The 18,876-nt window shown below is 37.2% G+C and overlaps 3 protein-coding genes across 6 annotated transcripts; 1 reads left to right on the top strand and 2 right to left on the bottom strand.

Moving 5' to 3' along the window:
• Positions 1-84: 84 nt before the first annotated feature.
• Exo84 (Exocyst 84) lies at positions 85-2,752 on the top strand. The gene is made up of 9 exons (XM_001810357.4): positions 85-245; positions 297-452; positions 501-700; positions 754-1,050; positions 1,098-1,224; positions 1,271-1,789; positions 1,864-1,994; positions 2,044-2,454; positions 2,504-2,752. The coding sequence occupies exons 1-9, from the start codon at positions 182-184 to the stop codon at positions 2,699-2,701; spliced, it is 2,103 nt and encodes a 700-aa protein (XP_001810409.1). The 5' UTR covers positions 85-181; the 3' UTR covers positions 2,702-2,752.
• Positions 2,683-3,780, bottom strand: LOC100142198 (uncharacterized protein). The gene is made up of 5 exons (XM_001811943.4): positions 3,601-3,780; positions 3,400-3,556; positions 3,177-3,348; positions 2,973-3,132; positions 2,683-2,849 (listed from the first exon to the last, which is right to left on the bottom strand). Exons 1-5 carry the CDS (start codon positions 3,677-3,679, stop codon positions 2,746-2,748), a joined length of 672 nt encoding a protein of 223 aa, XP_001811995.1. The 5' UTR covers positions 3,680-3,780; the 3' UTR covers positions 2,683-2,745.
• A 116-nt stretch (positions 3,781-3,896) lies between these two features.
• On the bottom strand, positions 3,897-13,238 carry Nep2 (Neprilysin 2). Of its 4 annotated transcripts, none has more exons than XM_064357122.1 (9): positions 13,005-13,238; positions 7,396-7,529; positions 6,732-7,297; positions 6,416-6,592; positions 5,992-6,368; positions 5,695-5,935; positions 5,473-5,641; positions 5,045-5,295; positions 3,897-4,957 (listed from the first exon to the last, which is right to left on the bottom strand). In XM_064357122.1, exons 1-9 carry the CDS (start codon positions 13,034-13,036, stop codon positions 4,619-4,621), a joined length of 2,286 nt encoding a protein of 761 aa, XP_064213192.1. In that variant the 5' UTR covers positions 13,037-13,238; the 3' UTR covers positions 3,897-4,618. The 4 variants fall into 4 exon arrangements, with proteins under 4 accessions (XP_064213192.1, XP_064213193.1, XP_008194095.1 ...); XM_064357123.1 differs by having other exon boundaries at positions 3,897-4,386; positions 13,005-13,236; XM_008195873.3 differs by lacking the exon at positions 13,005-13,238 and adding an exon at positions 8,254-8,408.
• Positions 13,239-18,876: the final 5,638 nt, after the last annotated feature.

The following is an 18,876-nucleotide window of genomic DNA, read 5'->3' as shown; positions in this document are numbered from 1 at the left end:
TACAAACGATAACCCACACGTACATGTCGACCACTTGCGTGGCTCACTCTAATGTTCGCTCACAACGCCAGATCTATTGACAAATTACTTGTCAAACCATTGAGGTTATAGGAAATGGCACCGCCTCCCTTTTTGTGTTAGAAAAAACTTTATTATCAAATAAATAATTATTTTTTACACCATGGAGCCCACAAAAGAACCGACTTTAAGTTTATTTAGCTCGAAGGAGTTTGATGCGGGAAAATGTAACATAATTAATAAGACGTAATCACTTGGTGATAATTAGGTTCTTTTAGATGTTAGGGAATTGTCTCAAAGTTGTGTGGGGGGCCCCGAATTGCGACGCCTCCGTAAAAGAATTCAGTCACTGTCTGAGGACACCAACAACAATTTGAAGCAAAATGTGTACCGCAATTACACCCAGTTTATTGACACTGCTAAAGAAATATCTCGTATTTTTTTAATTTTTACTTAGTTATAAGTCTGACTGTTTTTTGTAGACTTGGAGAGTGAAATGTATCAATTGTCACACCTTTTATCTGAACAAAAATCCTTATTAGGTGCCTTATCAACAACTTCGATTTTGGGCGAAGAAACTCCAGTTATCACAGAAATGGAAAATAGGGACAATCCCAAAGACCAAGGTGACGAAAACCGACAGAAATTAGCCTCAATTTTAGAAAAAGTTGAGGGTTGTAAGGTAAAGTGCCATTTTTTGGCGAATTTTTGTTACTATTGGTATGACTGGTTTAGGAATTGTTGGAAGTCCCTGGAAGGACTTATTTACACGAAGGGGATCTTTTAGAAGTTGACCCTCTCGATAATCACATCATCAAAACGGTCCATGCTTATTTATTTACAGACGGCTTTATGACTACTTGCAGAAATAATAATAGCCGGGGTTTAATGAAATATGTTTTTGAGGTAATGTACGAGTTAGGTAGTCTCGCGGTAGTAAATGTGCGGGAAATTGGTAACAACAAACACCAATTCAAACTATTGATTTTTCCCGACACTCGTGTTTTCCAATGCACTTCTGGCTCAAATAAGGTATTGCGAAAATTTAGTTTGCACAAGTTTACAAAAAAAAATCGTAGAAAGAGTGGTTGGATAAGTTCGACCAGGCCAAAAAAGCCCGTCTCACCCAAGACCAACAAAAACGCGAATCAATCGTGGAAAAATCGCCGTCTCGGTCCGCCTCAATCGATTCCCCTAGCCTCAACCGTAAGTCGGCACCACTGTCACTTTTCCCCTATTTACCCCACTATAGCTTTTGAGGAAATTGAGGACGAGGTCGGGACAGTACACCCGGACTGGTTTCTGGAAATCCCCGAAGAGTTAGACGTTTGCGTTGCCCAAAGACACTTTGAGGACGCTCTAACTTTCCTCCAAAAATCGAAAGACTACATCACGCAATTTGTTGCCACTAGTGGCCAACCGGACCACGTGATCCTCGACATCCAATTAAAAGTCGAGCAAAGGCGTAACCACTTAACCGAAGTTCTGATGAAAGAACTGGAAGTTAATCCAGACAAGTCACAACAAGGGGGCTTGCGGGCCGCCCGCCGGGCCGTGAGACTCCTCAACCAGTTGGGGCGCTCCACAGCCGCGTGTAATTTATTCCTGAAGTTGTGCAGCAACATGCTCAAAACGCAGTGTAAACGAGTGAAGCGTGAATGCTCCACGGTCATGTACGTGAGGCATTTGTCGAGTGTCGTTTTTACGAATATGTGTCACATGACTGAGGAGTTCCTCAGGGCTTTTCCCAGCTCGTCCAGCTGTTCGTCAGGTTTGTACAAAAATATTAAAACGGTGTTTTTGATAATATTTAGCGGAATTAATTAATAAAAAAATTTTTCAAAGCATACGTGGTGTGGGCCAGTAACGAGCTGTCCGTATTCACGACTCATTTCATAAAACAGGTGTTTATGCCGCAAACTTCGCTCTCTACTTTAACAGAATGTGTGGTTTTGGCCCGCTCACAGTGCGAACGAGTAATTTACCATTTCTCTCTTTGTAAAAAAATGAAATTGGTGGTTGTAGTTGTGTTCTTTTGGCGTTGATTTGTGTTACCAGCTAGATGGCGCTTTGCGCACTTCCCTAATGCAGGCCTTGAAGGACGCCCGTGACAAGTCGATAGAAGTCGCAAAACTTCGGGCTCTTGAAGATAAATGGATTCCTATGAATCTTCGAACAAAGACAGCTTTGGCCCGATTTTTGCAGGAATATTCCGATTTGGGGCTCAAAGTGGACAGTTACGTCACTGGCGATACGTGGATCCAACTTACAAACAATACGCTTGTTTTTACCAAACTGTTTTTAATTCTTTTGAATGATTGTTTACGACTTGAAACAACCGAACTGCTTTATACGATAAACGACGTTCTTTATGACGTTTTTGAGGCGCAAGTGCGACACATTGAAGCCTCCTTGCGTAATGAAAATCAATTAGAGGTAGCGTAAAAAACCGGTGCAATATCTTTATCAGAATTAATGTTTGTAGCAAAGGAAATTCATTACGAAAAATGCCGAATTTCTCCTGACTACTGTTCAAGACTTAAGCCAGAAAAAATACAAAGAAGCGATCGGTTTCGAATGCGCTTCACTACAAAAACTTCAAAAGGAATACTCAGCACTGACTAAAGGAGTCTCACCAACGAGTAGGAACACAAAAACAAAGTATTCATCAGAGTTTTTATAATGTGGTAAATGTTACAATAAATATTGCCTAATAAATACAATTAACTATTCAGATGGTGTTTCATGGCTGGTTTTAAGGCGCTTTTTGGCCCTGATGTCGGCCATTGTTTGCTCAATTGACCTGACGTCCTTTTTATTTTCGCTAGGCACTAAACAAGCAAAAATTAATCACTTGATTAGAATAAACTTTCTGATAAATGAATTAGTGAATTATTGGTTGAATTTAAATCGATTTAAGTACTATATTTTTTTGGGTTGATATTTTAACTTACCAAAGCCATAGCTCTTATTAGTCTCGGTTTTCTTGGCCGCCTCTAGGGCGGCTTCCTGTCCAATCAAATGCGCGTATTTGTCCCTATAATTAGAGTGTGGTGTGAACTTTTCCGGCTTTCTTTTAGTAGCTGCAACTTCTTCAATCTTCTCCATTTTTCTCTAAAACCCAAATTAGGAACAACCTAATTACGGTTCAAACGTACTTTTTCGATCAACTGCTGCCTGATTTGTTCATTCCAGGGGTCCCCTCGCCTCCTTGCCGCCAACTCGTCCTCACAAGGAGCATTTTCTTTCCTGTACACCCTGACATACCTATCCACCCCATCATTACCAAAAGCGTACGACAATAACCCCGCACTTTCGGCAGCTTCGTGGCTAAAAAACTGTGTAAATTCTCATAATACGAAAAAATAACCACACAAATACACAATGCTCCGATAAATTTGGTCCATTGGCTCAAATTTCAGCATCGTATTGTTGGGGTCTTTAAAGTGCGACGCTAATTTCGACTCGACTCGCTCTTTAAACCGTTTTAGACGCTCCTTTTCCGCTGTTTGTCGTTTTTCGATTTCCTCTTTTCTCTCTGAAATTTGGGGTGATGAAGGTTATTGAGGTTAAATCACTTACTTTTAACCAATTGGCGTTCTTTTTCGCTCAAACTTGGAGGTTTCTCCATAGAGTTCATAATGGAACCCAATAGATCCATCGTGGGTGTTTAAAGCCCTTGGTTTTTCGAAATTAGGGCTTGGCCAAAAATAGGAAATCACAATAATATAACCAAACTTTTTCGAACTGTCAATTAACTTTCACGAGTTGGGCCAATGAGAATTTGTGGCGGGAGTTGCCAGTGGTGATGCTACTCATGATTGGTTGTTTTCAGATTTGAAACATGGGACGGGAGGTGGTAAATTTAAACTCAATAGTTTTAAAAATGTTTTATTCAGTAGCAAGTCACAACATAAAAAGATACACTTATACTAGAAATTAAATAACTTAAATTAGTTTCCACGACGTGGCACAAAGCTCATTGCCAATCACAACCTGGCGTGTGGAGCTCGCTGATTAGCTATCACATTACCAAACTTTACATTTCTTTTTCGGGTTCATTTTCGAGCCTAGTGGACAACTAAAATCTTTGGCAAAATAGTCTAAATTACTGAAAGGACCAATGACCCGGAAGTAGCCGGGCGAGTGATATCCGGTCAAAACTCGCAATTTTAATGATTCTGGCCGGTATTTCGCACACCATGTGTTTGCGGCTGATATCCAGAACATCTGATTTGGGGTGTATTTGAGTCCAGGGAGGGTTTTCTCAATGCCGTGCCGTTGTGTCCATTTATTGTAGGCCAAATAGGCCTCTTTGATACCACCATTATCGGCGATATTTTCTCCTTGAGTGTTAATTCCGTTGAGCTGGAAGTGGACACGACGGCGTTATTCAAGGCCTATAAGCTACCAAACCACTACTAAACCCGCCTCTATGTACACAAAAAAATGTTACACAAGACCCCCATGTAGGTAAAAAATTTATTAATAAACAATCACAAAAGCTACACCTATCTATTTACAACTAGTCAGCGCAACGAAATTAAGTACTAGTCAGAGATTCACTCGTAAAATTCAAAAATCAGTCAATAAATTAAAGCTACCATACTTGACATTTATGTTGCGGATTCATTTTTGAATCTTTGGGACAGTTAAAATCTTTAGCAAAATACTCCATGTTAGTTAAAGGAACTAGAACCCTGTACTTGTCAGGGGCATGTTCATCGGTTATAACCAACTGTTCTAACTCCTCCTCGCGCGTTTTCGAGCACCAAATACTAGCCGCCGATACCCAAAACAACTGCCGACCGGTATAATTAAGGCCGGGCAATTGTGCTTCTTCACCGTTTCGTTCAACCCATTTATTATAAGCTAAATACGCCTCCTTAATACCGCCATTGTCGGCAATGTTCTCTCCCTGAGTGTTAATGCCATTCAACTGAAATTGTCAAATGCAAAGCGGTGTTAGTTGTTAAGCTCAAAACGTGCAAATCATGCGCCCAGCTACACTATATACTATACTTACATTGATATTCAGCTCAGGGACTGTGTAATTCCCGTACTGATCGATGATGCATTGTGCCTTCTCCAAGTAGGCTTTTTTCGTCTCAGGGGCCCACCATTCCACCAAATTACCGTTTTTGTCGAACTGGCGGCCCTGGTCGTCGAAGCCGTGAGTGATTTCGTGGCCGATTACGAAACCGATCGCCCCGTAGTTCATGTAACGGGGACGGTTTGCGTCGAAGAAGACACCCTGCAGGATGCCAGCAGGGAATTCTGAAACATTCATTTACCAATTAATTTTTTTGATTCGATTAAATACTCAAGTTTCAAAAAATAAAGACAAAGAAATTGTTTCTGGCGTTATTTTACGTTTGAAATAAGCACTAAAGTAATTGTGGTTATTTTTCAATCTTCGTTATTTGCTTGTTGAAAATTGTGTGTGACACTTACGAATGCTGTTCTCCAAAGCCGAATAAAACGCGTTGACAACGGCAGGCCTGCCATGGGTGATCCAGTCGGTTTTATTGACCGGTTGCCTCAACCTCTTGAACGAAAATCGGGTTCCAAACAACGTCAAATTAAGGATAGACCTCAGATAGTAGTTCTCGTCCAGTTCCAGCTAAATTCTTGCGTTAATCACCGCCTTATCGCAAGTTTTATTGTAGTACTCACGTCACCGTAAAACTCTTCGAGTTTTCTATCGTCCAGAAGCTCATCAGGATATGCGATATGAGTGGACATGGACTTGGCCTTATCCAGGGCATTTTTCTTGGTTTCGGGGTCCATCCAGTCCACGTTTTTGAGGATATCCTGGAATTCGGCCCTGATATCGGACACCATCTCCAGGGCGTTTTGGCGCGCTTGCTCGTTGAAGTACTTCCGGACGTACAGGGCACCTGCAGCTATGGACAAGCTGGAAATGGATGGTTATTTTTTGGATGTTTTTTTTTTTTTGGGGGTAATTTGCACCTTCCGGCCGAGATATCGATGCATTCCTTCCACCTGGACTCGCGTTCGGTTCGTCCGGTCACCACAGTGGTGTATTCCAGTTGTCGTTTCCTCAAATCCTCCGTGAGGTATGACACTGACGAGGCTGCAGCTCGCCACATGACATAGTTCGCTTGGACTCTCTTGGGGGTTCGGCTGATCAGGGCTTCGAAATCTGTCAAATATTTCGGGACGCTAACCACTACGATTTCATCGTGGGTGATTTGTGTGTCTGGAGCTAAGAGTGTATTCATGTACTCCACCCAAGGGATGCTCGGGAATTTGCGCTGGAGCTCGTCGATTGTCATGGGATTGTAAAGTGCAGTAGCGTTGCGTCTTTTCTCGCTCGGGAGGGAAATCTTCAAGGGATGGATTAGTTTAAGAATTTAAAACAGATCGGACTCACATTAGCCAAGCGCATTTCGAACAAGAGCGACTCTTTGAGTTCTTCAGCTGCGCGCTCTTTGTCCGCTCCGAAGAGGACGGCGATGTCCACCATGTACTCGTAATAGGCGTTCACCAGCTTGTCGGAGAAGCCTTTGGTGAGGAACTCGCGGCGGAGGCCGAGGGAAGCTTGGTCCAGCTGTGATTTAAAAAATTGATATTTTAATTTCCTCCTTTATAAAATAAAATCCTCTGTGATTGTAATGAATATAATATTACTGTAAAAGCTTCAGACTTGTGAAAAAATGGTAAATATTACACAATTGTGATTAACTCACATCGATGATCCTCCGCGTGGAGTTTTTCAAGTCGATTCCGACCGAAAAATCGATGAAATAATCGACGCTGTAGCCCATCCTCCTGAACCTATAAACGGACCGCCTCCAGTCAAACTCCCCTGCACTCCAATCGTCTCCCTCAAGGACCGGCCATCCCCCCAACTGCCTCAAAATCGTCCTGATGGTCTTCAGCCCATCCTTCTCAATCAGTGTCTTGTTCATGCAAGCCTTGTACAACTTCTTCGTCAATTGGAACGGTTTAGGCTCGTCCGGCTTGATCGGCTCCTCAATCATTGTCCTCAACTGCTCTTGCAGCGTATCACTGATAAGACTGAACGAGGTAACCGAGGATTTATCATCGGGAATGTTGGTGGTTTTGAGGAAATTCCCGCAGGTAAATTGGTAGAAATCATCGCAGGGGTCCACACTGGGGTCCATGTACTTGAGGACCGTGGAGGCGGTGTGAATGCAACCGGGGGTGAGGCAGGTCTTGGCCTCTTCGGTGAAGGCGTTCACGACGGCCGGCGGGTTGGCACTGTGTAGGGCCTCGGCGCTGAAAGTGGTGCCTGAAATGTCAAGTTCCGGTCACTGACCAGCTTTCTAAACGCGCTGCTGCAAGTCATGAAAAATCGAAATCGCGGCCCAATTTCGGGAGGATACTAACGGGCTTCCTGGTTCCTGTTGTACAAGACGGTGACGAGCGCCACCACCAGGGAGATGCCGATGAGGGTGCTGATGGCGGTCAGGAGCGTCAAACACCGCTCCATGCTCGTCCGCCGTTTCCACCATGTTGGGTTCCTGAAAATCGCAATTATGAGTCCAGGAAACTGGTTATTATTAGCATCATCTAATGTATTGTTAACGTAATAACACCCATTTTGTCGGATAATGGATTTGTTAATAACAACAACAACCGATACATTATTAGTTCGGGCAAACGCGTGTGACCTAGAATTTCGACATTTTGGCCAAAAAAGACCACTTTTTGCACGCTTTGACCATCCGATTCTGTGATGTAAGCGTAATTGTTGTGTGTTACAAAACATCAATGTTGCGTCAACACTTTTTCCATTGATTGGTTTTTGTTTAATTGGACCTAAGCAGCGAACTTAATTTATTATTATCACAGATAAAAATAACACTTACAGACGGAGGTAAATATTATGGAACAGACAAAAGATCGGCGTGATTAATGAGAAAATAAAATCAAAAGTTCAATGTCGATTTTCCGCAGCGATAATTCATCCGAAATTTTATTTAATAAACAAATAAACATCTAATTAACATTACTGTTTTCATTTTCGTTACATGAAGTGTGTCAACATTTTTAACTCTTGCATTAATTGCACACAATTTGTAGCACAAAATTATCATTGGCCGGCTTCTATTTTTGTTGTTTTATCGTTATGTGAGCTCATGTGGAACGATTTATTTGCATCAAAAGTGAAACTGAACCCATACATTTATCGTAGTCGTAATTTGTTGAAATAAATGGGAAAACATGTGCGTTATTAACACTTACTTAGCCTTTTTCACCTTCTTTTTAATCTGCTCTTCCGAGTACGTCAGCGGACTGTACATGATCTCCCCGTCGAATTCAAACATTCTCTATTTTCGTAACTTATTCGCACCCACAACCAAACAACTCGCCTGGTGATAACTCCTGATAACTTTTATAAAGGCGCGTTGAGATTAGCGATAAGATCCAATCGATAGGTCCTTTGTGGTGAAGAGTGCCGTCAAAATGAATAGATTTGTCCATTAAATTTTCAACTTATTTATAAGTTTATCGGCTTTCTCTTTAATTAGTTGTGAGAAAACGACGTAAACAATGCTTTTGCATTGGTGTTTTTGTGTCGTTTCACGTACACAAGGAGGTTGATTCCCCACCTGATTAAAATTTAAATCAGGTACTTGGGTTTTATCAGACGCTCCCAATTCGGCTGGAAATGACCTCAAAGGGAGGACACCAGAAATAAAAATCTTTGACGCTCATGCATTATTCAGCGAAGAAATACAAATAAAAATCGAACGAAGGGCACAAGAAATTGTGTGCGGATACAGTTTTTTGTGTACTAGTAACTTTCTTATCTTTAGCTCGAGCAGGTGACGTAGATACAAACAAGCGATATTTTTTCGTCACTAATTTAGTTTGCATTGTCATGCTGAACATTGATACAAAATTGTAAAAGATTGCAGATAATCTTTTTTTAATTACTTTACTTCCGGCTAATGTGGACGTGAATTAAACAATGATTTACAAATAATACGATGTTTATTAGATTATTATATGAAAACTGGCAAGCAAAACTTGATAATTCATTAAAAGAATCTAAACTCATCCATTAGTATAAAGTATAGGCTAATGGGAAAGGTCAAAGTGGGCCATAAAACTGTGTAACTATTATTGTTAAATGTCATTGTTGGTTTTGAAATACCCTTGACTATGTGCTACGTTTGATTTTTTCAAATAATTTCAGTCATTAGAATTAGGAGTATTAATTTTTACCCAAAAAATTTTTAACACAAAAACAGTGAATAAAATAATTGCGCGTTTTGTTCGTTTCGCTAGAATACCACTATAAATAGAACCAGACGACACTTCCCATATCCCTAGCTATTTACATTTTTTTAATTAATTCTTTTGTCAAAGATCATAATAATTAATTATGGATTCAAATGGGATGTGCTTCGTTCAGCAGACTTCTGTACAAAATCTTCCTAAGTTGTTTTGATGTCACAAGTATAAATCAGTTTTTTTCAATATTTTAATTAGGAATACCATGTTTTGGCCATAAAATTTGCATCAGATCCGGTTGAAACTGCCCCCTGTTTTTCCAAAAACCACAAAGTGATCCAATTTTGTGTGCAAACAAGCCCATAAATATGCAAATTTTTGGTAGCATCGATAAGTTTCAGGATTTACATTACATTAAAGATTACATAAGTCGCGTTAAAAAAGTGATTACAATAAAACAAGTACCGAAAAAAGACAAAAGAAAAGCGAATAATAATAAATTTCGAGTTTCATAATCTGCGACTTGTAAAATTGACGTCATCTGGCGCGAATCTGGGAAATTAGCAAAACTTGCTTTGATGATTGTTTGTAAATAATGAAGGTAAATACCGCCAGCACGTGGCGGCTCCGAAGAGGATCCTGCGATGATTCAGATGCGTTTTTTCCGAAAAAAATCATTTTGCATAATGTATCTGTAATTAAAAGTATTGACGATTAGACGCGGCTTTGGATTTCTTCATCTCGATTGCCTCAACAGGCAATCAAGTCGAAAGCGGATTTCCAGCATTCTCAAGGAACGGAAACAAAAGTCACATCCGGCGACAAATCGAAAATATTGTGACCCTCGAAAGTATGGCAAATCGTTCAGCAATCGCCTTCCTGTCCAAAATGGCCCTTATCTGTATCAAAATTTAAATACTTATCTCAGGTCTGCCACGGGTCACTTCGCGCTAATTTCAGTGTTTATTTATGACGGAGTTGTAGACTCGAATTTTTATCATATTTCTCTCCTTCTTAACCATTTCCATAATACATGCGATCGTACTTTCAGGCGGCAGATCGCGGAATTTTAAATTCAAAAGCCGGGCTTTCAGCCGCTGAATTTTCATGCCCCAGTGACTTTTTACAATTTTTTCGCTTCAAGGCGATAAGGATTTTTCATATGTCACGTTCACTTTGAATCCTCTAATCTGATGATGACACCAAGCAAAAAACAATAGACACAATTTAATGAGCTTTTTTTGACTGTGTTAATTGCAAAAATCACCAGGTTTGAGGAAACATTCCTGAAGAAAAACTCATAAATTATTCATTTTTCGACTAGTTCATTTGAATTTTTAATGTGATTGGTGCATCACTAATTGCTTGACAAGCTTCCAATGACACACATAATGCTGGGAAAGGTTGTTTGTGGTTCATTTTTTGATGGTTAAAAATAGATTTTGATCTTATTTTCATCACCTGTTTTAACAGCGCGACAAAAAGTGCAAAAAACAAATAAGGCGTCATCAAGTGGCGTAGTAAAGACTCACAAAACAATAAAAACACATTTTTATACATATTTTATTGTTTTGACGCAAGAATTGGACATTTTATTTGTCACGAGTGACTAATAATACCTTTCTGAAAAGCTTCTTTTCCCTATTAACAAAAAATTTCGTTTTCTACTTATCTTAACCGAGCGTGTACCTTACGAAAAAAATAATTAGTACATCAAATACTTTAAAAATATGATCATTTTTCAAGAAGAAATTTCTTTTCAGAGACATTACAATTTTTTTAATGGCGCCCTACTACGGCGATTTTTTTTGGTAAAAGATTATGCTCTAAAAATGATTTAAAATAATCGTTTACCAAAAAAATTACCGTAGTAATAACCATATAAAAAATGTTTTTTGAATAACTCGAAAACTAAAGGAATTTCGAAAAATGCTCGCATTTTTAAACTTGATAATGATGTTTTTTTCGTTAGGCACAAAACGCTTGGTTCCATACTCTTGCCGAACTGTATAGTTTGTTATAGGTATATTTTTTTATTTATTTATATTTTTGAGAGGTTTTTTATAGCAATTTCTTAAGAGTTTCGGGTTCTTCTTCTTCTTTTATGTCGTTGTTTAGATTTTGAATTTGCAGGTTAATGTATTAGCCAAGGGGAAGGTTTTATTACGAAAAATGGATCAACTTTTTTATTTGTAGTTTTGGTATTGATGTTATCTTTTTAATAATATCTTTTAATTATTTTTTTATAAACACAGAGATTAGATATTAATAAAAATCAATTATTTTTCTTTCTTACTATCATTTACTTTCCTCTTTTTATTCACATTTTCTTTTCTTGTTTATTGTAATTATTATGAGCACCGAACTATGTTTTCTGTTCAATTAAATATTTTTTTTTTGAAAAGAATGATGCTTTCGAATAATGGTTTTGTATCAACTTATTAAATAAAATTTCTGCCTTATTTGATTTTTTTTTCAAGAAACTATTTGGTAGACTGTGATTTTGACAACATCAATACATCTTTTGACAAATCTCTCAAGAAAAGATTTTTAATTTAAGTTAATTAGCATAACATGGCTAAAGAAAGACTCTCGTGCCATGACGTTAATTAATACCAATGTGCAAAATAAAGTTTTTAAGAACCTTATTTTAAGTTAATTATTAAATTTTGTGTGAATTTTTTTGACGTTATCAAAATTACAAGAGTCATGCTTTTTTTAGTTCTTTGATTTCTAAAATTATATTTTGTTAACATGCCTGAGAGAATCATTTATTAATTTGGAAAACCCAAAAATGTATTTTTTTAATGGGATTGCCAAATTTCAAACAATGGTATTTCCTAACTAGCTCCCACATAAGATGGTTTAAATTAATGAAGCAAATTCGTCAAAAACAGAATTTTCTTGCAAAGTTCACTATCATGTAACAAAAATAAAAACCACTCCGTGCCTACTTCCTCAAGCATACGGGTTTACTTTCATATGATCGCATTTTTCTGCAACGTTCTAATAACATTCAAGCTTTAAAAAGCTGTGTGAAAGCAAAATTCATGTGCGAAGACTATTAAGTGTAATAATTGCAAAGAAAGGAACTAATTATTACATCAACATAAGTGAGCGTATTTCCTCGCCAGTTTTTCTCAAAAAAACGTGCCAACAATAAAGATTCTTGTCACTTTGAGGCCAAACAAACAATGAACAAAAATTGTGAAACAATTAGAAATGTGGGCAATGATTCACACCCTTATCAGACGCAAATATTAATAATATCGCGATTTAATAAATGCATCATGGAAAAATCGGCTGATTCAAGACCCGGTGCTAATTAGTTTAGCGCTCGTCAAACACTGCATCGAAAAATGCGACCAAACGTAATAAAAATGCAGGTCGTTGAGCCGATTGGTTGTAATTGGGACGGATTTATGTAAATTTATTCAAATAGCTTATTTATCGTGACACTCGCGTAATGAAATAATTCGGATATCGGAAATTGTTGCTTTAATTGTTTCGACATGAAAAATAAGCATTATCTTAATGGTATGCAAAGTGGCATGGCCTTGAAATGGCAGAAGAACCACCAAAAAGGGGAATTCCGGACTTTGTGGAATCGCTCTCCCGTTTTTTATTGACTTTCGCCACAACAACACGTCTATTGGCCTAGTGATTAGTCCACCTGTGTTAATTCCCTACCGTTCTGTGCACGTTTCTTGACGCAAAAAATTGATAAGCAAGTGCGCAAAAATTCGGAAACCTACTTGATAACGGTCTGTTTGACACTGGAAGTCATTTTGCTGAACTAAATCACTACACTTTTTTACAGTTTTTTTGCACTGTTTTGTATCACTTGCTAGACGGACATTTCGTGCACGTGCCGATTTATTGCGTGAATGGTTTTATATTATGTGGTGTAAAGCAAAGCAACGGCAGAGAAGCGCTTTATATACCACCCGATGATGCCGCTATATAACCTGAGACCAAGGCCCCCACCACTGGCACATTTTCACCACTATTTGGATTGTTCACTTGCATTGGTGATGTATAGGTGCGCCAAGAACTGAATTTGATTCAAGGAAGGAAAATCAACAAAACACGGGACAAGTCGGGATGAGGTCACACTTTTTTGTGGCATCCCACACCCGCAAATCTGGGATTTAGATTAGGATCACTAATGCATTCCTTGGAATAGTGATGATTTGATCCATTGTTTTCAGAAAGGATGATCTTACCCTTTGGGCGTACGTGGGCTTTAAAATTTGTGTTCATAAATGCAAAATTAAGTTGTTTTCTTTGATTTTTACCTCATTTTTTCTTTGATACCTGACCTAATTTTGAAACTGATTTTTAATTTTTCCATCAAAGAAACGGAAAACGTAAACTGATCTTGAGCGCAATCATGCCCATGTAATTCAACCTTCTTCGTCCGTATTTCGAGCAAAATTTAATATTGAGAGGGCGAAATTTAATACTTTTGGCAAAACGGCTCTCTCTCTCCGAAAGTTTAACATAATAACAAGAAAATATACAGTCATTTGATAAGGTTTACGATATTTTTTGTGATTTGTTATCGTTCGATTCCTAGGTGGGCCATTAAAAAAAGTATGGGTGTAAATAAATATTAAAATAATAATGAAAGAAAGATTGGAAGAAAGATAAATAAGTCGTGTTTTTGAAAATGAATAAAATCAACACTTGTCATCGCATAGATACATAAAATTGTTTCAATTAGATATAGTCAAACTCGAATTATGTAAGTGGAAATATACATGCATCAAGCAAACAAAGTAATAAAATTTGATCTTAATAAGTTTGTGAAAATTGGAAATATCGCTCCGCACTGTTTAAAAATACAATTGTCAATCTAATGCGAGTAGCAATTCACATCATATCTGACTAAAATATTAAGTACCTACCTATTATACATACCTGTTGATATGTACTCAATAACATAAATAAAATGTTTAAAAAAACTCAAAAACTACTTTAAACATTTTCTAAAAGTAAAAATAAGCTTAAAAATTGCAAAATTTAATGAAAAGGTATTATTTTTTATGAATTTGGAAGAGTTTTAACTGATCGATGCTCTAAATACTTTAAGGACCGGTTTATAGAAGCGTCATTAAATTAATCTGCCATTAAACGCGTGATTAACTGATCACATGACCAAATTGAACCATTTTCATTGGTCTATTTGCGTTGTTAACAACGAATTAAAATTTAATGAAGCTTTCTATAAACCGGCCCTAAATTTTAAATATAAAAAAGGACTTTATCAGAACCAAATCTCAGTTATTACTTGTATACGTAATTTGTTTTAACTTTTTGCATTTTTAACTTTTTTTCAATAGGTAGGTATTTCATAAATACAATTTCTTGTAATTTGTTAACTAAAATATTTATTTTTTTTATCATTGATTTGTGTGTTTTCAATAATCCGGTTGGCTTTGCCCATGAAAGGGTCGGATAATCGAAGTTACACTGTAATTTATTGGCCATTTTTTAATGAAAATATTGCTAATAAATAATTATCAAAGAAAATGAAGCCATAAAATCACATTTATTAACTTTGCGTTCCTAGAATCAGAATGGCTAATGCAAACAGACAATAGTATGCAAAATACTCGTGTTTTATTACTTAAATATTTGTTTTCTTACATGAAATCATTCATTATTGGTTATACCGGTTTGTAATTAGCATAAAAATATTGAAATTGCCCCTGAAAAAATTAGAGAATAGCACAATAACAGGTCCAACATGTTGCATAATGAAAATCATTTTTCACACTCAATTTGTATTTTTTCTGTTTATTGTTTTAAAGCACCTATTACACAGCACATTATCCCCAATTTAGTTAAGAGATCTTCATGTCAAATTATCCGTGTGGATAATTGTTGTGCAAGAACGTTCACCTTTTGTTAACGCTAAATTGAAGCATGCAGGTGTCTGTTCAAACATGTCCAAAATGCCATTCATCAAATGCCCACACTATGAATGTTTCATAAGTCATATTTAATCAGCTCGTACTGTACTCTAACGGAGCAGTAAATTTAAAAATTCGCTTCTTTCAATTAGCATAATACAGGTGGAAAGGCCAGAGTTGTTTATTAAAACTCGTCTTAAGACCGTTCACCTTCTGTAATAAATCTATCCTCAAATTTGAAAATAAATTTATGCCGCGCTTTGCCAATTCTGGAAAAAATGAATAATGTGTCAGAAAACCCACGATGAATAAAGCAAACTTCCACCTATAATAAATTAGGCAAAACTGAAAACAACCGCAGTTTTTTAATGTATGTAGATGAATTCTACGTCAAACCTCAATGAAATCAGCATTTGTGAAACAATTAGCGCCTTCGTAAAATAATTAGACTGTTTATGGCCGGCATGAATATTGATAGGCTAACGATTTGTCCAAAAACCTACATCCTACTCCGAATCCTCATTCCAAATCGAAGCGTAATTTTTTCGGCAAACAACGCAATTACAAAATTGACTTAATTTCGAAAACATTTAAATCCCTTTCGTCACAAATACCTGAAAAATCTTCAATTAACATACATCCAAAACAAAAACAAAGTGGACAATTCCTGTCATTGTTTATCTTTTATGTAAATGTTTGTAACTTTCCTGCAGTGACGACACAAGGCGGCTGGATTAGTTTAGATCAGTCTGGGAAAGAAAGCACAAGTCTTCATTTCAGACAACTATACGGAAAAAATCGCTTTCTTTTCAATTACTTTCATTGCTCTCCGCTCCGGTAAAGTCCATTTTTTCGCAATTTGGACAAGGTCATTATCATTAGTCGCCTTTTAATGTATTCGTGACGAGTTATTTGTAGAAAATCCGCGTCTGACCCCGATTTGTTGTTTAAATGTTTGCGAATTCTTCCTTGTTACGGGGACTATTTACCGATTTCCAATGCGGGGTTCATTAGCTCCGACTCTGATCTTTCTCCGATGTGTAACAATGATCAAGGCTCATAAATATTTATTGGCGATATTATAATAGAGAGGTGCATAAACAATCGGGCAGTGACTCGGGAGAAAAATCTCAACAATGCAGATATGTTTTGACAAAGCAGGTGCCATAAATTTTCATTATTTCGTGGTGTGGCACCAGAGGGACAAGAACTGAAGAGGTGGTGTCCTGATTCTCCTTGAGGTTTTTTATTGTTACGGCATTAGTTATCGGTTTGGATCTCGACGATGTCATAAAAGATTTTGTGTTTTTTGAGCCGGGGATTCAACGAACTCAAAAATTTCATTGACCTGAACTAAATCGATGCGGTATTTTTCATAACTGTGTGAAAAAAACTGTTTCTTCTGCTTATACAATTAGCAATGAAGTTGCCATCAAATTGCAATGAAACTGAAATTAGTTTATCAAATGGCTGCTACAAGTAAATGATGCAAAACGATGGTTATTAGACCGTGTACGTCAATCGAGTGAAGAGCTTGTGAATATTTCTTTCGTTCCTGAATGCAAAAAATCTTGAATAGTGCCCAAAACATGTTAAATTAATGAATAAATTTAATCGCAACTTGTTAGTCTTTCTTCTTAAAATTTGGTGCTTTTTTACTCACGCTGCTGCGAAATGCAATGTTGTGGTCATAGAAATAGAAAAATTTGCGAAATATTCAAGGTAATAACATTTTTATAGAGTTACCTTTATCAGGCTATAATATTTTCAATAAAATTGTGTAATTCTTTGGTCTTGTTTAAAAAAATGTCACTTTTTTGGTCAATTACTACAAATGGAAGAAGTTTAAATAAAAATTGCTTATTACGTATTTAATTACAAAAAATAAATTCTTACACAATAACTGATTATCGAGCAAATATAAGAAAAAAGGACATAAACGTACGTAAGATAACTTTCTTCTTAAAAAATATTTGGTGCCAAATGGCAACTATTTCATTCCGAGAATGGACTTTTGAGGAGAATATGGTTGAAGATACAAAAAAAAAGAAATCAAGTTGGGAGGAAAACAATTTTCATTTTCAAAAACGTCAAAATTTGAGTCTAACCGCTTCAAAGTCGGTCCAAGATGAAGCGGCCAAATTTCAGTGTTCTCATGGCGACCCTTGTGATGGAGACAGTGTCGGACTTGCAGAAAGCGGGCCTGAGATCCGCCGTGCGGGACATCAAAGCCCGCATTATCGAAAAATACGGAAACGCCTCAGAGAAGTACCTCAGCCTGGTGCCGCAGTACATCAAAAAGGGGCTGAGTCTGGGCCTGATCGCGCGCTATGGTGACAACTACCGGACCAAGATGTACTTGGCAAAGCGTCGCAGCCGCCGCAGCAAGCACAGGAGGAGGAGAAGGCGCAGGAAAATCGTTTGAAATTGTGTAAATTAGTCTTTTTGTGACCCAATAAATGTGTACAAGCGGCCGAATTGTTTCATGCAAATTGGGAGCGTTGAACCGGTCCGTCCCGTTAGTACTGGCTGTCCCACGGACATATTTCACCGTACCCTAATCTCGTTTCTTTTGAAAAATGTCTTTGCTGCAGGTGAGCGATTTTAGCGCGACTTTTGCTAAACCCGCTGACCCACTGACTGGAAGCATAAGATTTACCTTATTCTCTGTATTTGGTGTTGGAGGTAACCTTCGCTAGACTGTTGGCTGTTTTGAAATGTTGTACCTTACTGCTGATTACACGCTTTTCGGTAAAAAATCGCAAATTGAAGGCTTGCAGTTGAGTTTTTTCTAGTTGGGTAATTGCTTTCCGTTCCCAACAGTCATCGGATGCACTGGCATCATTTTCAAGTGATGAAGTTATTTTTATAAATAAATAATTCCTTGAGGATTTTTTGTTTTGCACGATTAGCATCTTCGCAATCAAAGCTACTAAAAGGAAATTATGATCATACGTAATTATTATTTGCGAGAATATTATTACTTGCAATTCTTAAAACGATTAGTTTTATGCAAATGCCATCCAAACGCTTCACAAAACAAACAAAAATGTTTTCTGCGCTCGGTATATTTCTCGTTTATTTTTTTGCTTGTCCAAATTTAAACCGGGTCGCTACATCACCAGGAGCACGAGTGATAAAAAAACACATTAAAAATTTGTTGATAGACTTTGTATTGTTTTGTGTTTTGCGTACTTAAAGGTTTAAAGTTTAAATTTATAGCATGTTATCGGAATTTTTAGTTTTAATAGCGAACGCTAATCTATAAACTTATTTTTTCATGAAATTTTATTAACAAGATAGGATCTTGGTAATTTTCACTATATAGAACAATTTAGTTCAGCCACTGTACGTGATTAAGCGATGTCGTAGCTATTTTTAATTATTACAATCTTATTAAAAAACATCGTTACTTTTATCCTATTTTTTCAAGTTTTTATTACCACTTTTATCATTTTCCTCTACTTTATCTTCTCCTAAAACGCTATTTTGTTTGGTTTTTCGGTATTCATCCATTCAGAAAAAATGTATAACACGTAAAATAAGGCGCAGAGTTTACTTGAAAAAACTGTTTTGCTCTAGGACTTTTAGAGTTATGAATTTTACTCTGCCGTACTATAATTTTTAAGGTATTGTACAGAAACTAAGTTTTTGTTAATTCTTGTATGAACTTGTTAATCAGAGTATGCATTATTACACGTACTTAATT

This window comes from Tribolium castaneum, chromosome 5 (assembly GCF_031307605.1).
Source record: "Tribolium castaneum strain GA2 chromosome 5, icTriCast1.1, whole genome shotgun sequence".
NCBI lineage: Eukaryota > Metazoa > Arthropoda > Insecta > Coleoptera > Tenebrionidae > Tribolium > Tribolium castaneum.
The sequence above is the reverse complement of the archived record's forward strand: the minus strand, read 5'-3'. Positions and strand labels throughout refer to the sequence as shown.